The sequence below is a fragment of the Eimeria mitis genome, genomic scaffold, assembly GCF_000499745.2.
Source record: "Eimeria mitis Houghton genomic scaffold, Emh_scaff8332, whole genome shotgun sequence".
In the NCBI taxonomy this organism is placed as follows: Eukaryota; Apicomplexa; class Conoidasida; order Eucoccidiorida; family Eimeriidae; genus Eimeria; species Eimeria mitis.
In genome coordinates this window covers 1-1,893 of record NW_024016327.1, presented here as the reverse complement: position 1 = coordinate 1,893, position 1,893 = coordinate 1, and the positions used below count along the sequence as shown (strand labels likewise).

The 1,893-nt window shown below is 49.0% G+C and overlaps 2 protein-coding genes across 2 annotated transcripts; both read right to left on the bottom strand.

The window, feature by feature from the left end:
* Window positions 1–170: 170 nt before the first annotated feature.
* Window positions 171–614, bottom strand: EMH_0094660 (uncharacterized protein; the record flags this gene model as incomplete). Its single annotated transcript, XM_038023165.1, has 1 exon — window positions 171–614. One exon carries the CDS (start codon window positions 612–614, stop codon window positions 171–173), a length of 444 nt encoding a protein of 147 aa, XP_037879019.1.
* Window positions 615–1,211: 597 nt separating this feature from the next.
* Window positions 1,212–1,778, bottom strand: EMH_0094650 (uncharacterized protein; the record flags this gene model as incomplete). Its single annotated transcript, XM_038023164.1, has 1 exon — window positions 1,212–1,778. One exon carries the CDS (start codon window positions 1,776–1,778, stop codon window positions 1,212–1,214), a length of 567 nt encoding a protein of 188 aa, XP_037879018.1.
* Window positions 1,779–1,893: the final 115 nt, after the last annotated feature.

Genomic DNA, 1,893 nt, shown 5'->3' with positions numbered 1-1,893 from the left:
TGCCAGTTGGCTGTCTTTGGACGCGTGGTTAAGAATGGCCCTCTTCAGCTCAATTACTTCCTCAAGTGCCAGGCATCTTGCTTGCTTATATATTGACAGTGCCGCACTCAGTCGATTGACCAATTTGTTCAGTATTTTTGTTTTTCCTTCCCTGAATTCTCACGGAAAAGTTAGTCGCTGCGGAACCTCAGCACAAACTCAGGGCACCAGCTGCCGGCATCCATATGGTCCCCCAGGAGCTTGATTGTGCAGGCCAGGTAGTCAAACGCCACAAGCACAGCTGATAGTCTCATAAGAAGTTGGCCTGCTGTGCGCTTCCTGCATGTTCGTGCCAGTTTGGCTACCGCATGTTTCGCCATGTAGTCGGCGTTCACCATGAGTGTGCTAACTTCTTCAGCCGTCAGGGAATCCTTGGCAAACAAGCTACGCATTTTCATGTATGCTTCCATGAGTGTAGTAACGCCTAAATCGAACGACAGTTCACGCGCGCTGTTATATCGTACGTGGACATCTTCCGGATTTACCACAGGCAGCCGCACAAAAGGATGGCGTCGAACGCCCTTAGCCCCGAAGGGTTCCCCGCTTCCACTAGTGGTTGCCTGCAGAGCTGTCATTTGAATTGGTTCTCGATCCGGTGGCTCAGCTTGAACCTTAGCTACTGAATTGTCATCGGTGGGAAAGCTCAGATGCTACTTCAGCATCACTTAAGCAGATATGTGGTCACTTTTCCTTTTTGGCGCTAAGCAATGTAAGCGGTTCCCCTAGCATNCATCACTTAAGCAGATATGTGGTCACTTTTCCTTTTTGGCGCTAAGCAATGTAAGCGGTTCCCCTAGCATGGGAGCAATTCCTGTCTGAGACGTGCCAAACAAAAGTTTGTCTATTTCTAGGGCAACACGCGGGAAACGAGCAAAACATGCGGTCTTGTGCCTGCCTGGAGGCTCAAGGAACAACAGGCCGTATGGGTAAGACGCCATCATCCAATGAAAGGGCCGCAAGCCGAAGGCTCATTTTGGTTTAGCAGCAGCTTCTAGGAACATCAACAGTAATTCCAAATAAGACAGCTAAACGAACGGAATAACGCACATCAACATTTTCCCTTATTTACGGTAGCCTTCTACCAGGAGAACTCTCGGCATTCAGGCGCTTTTAAAGCCGTTGCCTACGCAGGAAAATCCGTACTTGGAAATGCGACAGCTTAGAGGTAGAACTCAAGGCGTATCTGATTCTCGTTGGCCATGTTCTTGATCCTCAGCCGGACTTTGCTCATCACAGCCGCCAGAAGAGAACTGCTTGTCGTCCCGTCTCCACAGCTCCCACAGCGGGTTTGCCAATTGGCTGTCTTTGTACGCCTGGGCGAGAATGGCCCTCTTCAGGTCAATTATTTCCCTAAATTCCGGGCGTCTTCCTTCCTTATATACTGACAGTGCCAAACATAGTCGATTGACGAGCCTGTTCAACAGTTTGGTTTTTTTCCTCCCTCGTCGCTCAGTAACAAAATAGGCTGTAGGGAACTTCTGTACAAACGCAGGCCACCATCTGCCGGTATTCATCTTGTCCCCAACGACCTCAATTGTGCAAACCAGGTAGTCAAATACCATAAACAAAGACGACAACTTCATAACCAGGTAGGCGCCCGTAAATCTCCTAGATGGGCGTGCCAATCTGTACGCTGCGTAGTTTACCAATAGTTCAGCTTCCGTCAGTAGAGCGTCCACGTCTTTAGCCGTCAGAGAAGCCTTGGAAAACAAAATGCGCATTGTCATGTACACATGCATCGGCTGAGCAATCTTTAAATCAACTGACAATGCTGTGATCACATTGAAGCTTCTGCGGACGTCCTTCGGATTTACCACTGGCAATCGCACAAAAGGATGCAGACGAATGTTACCA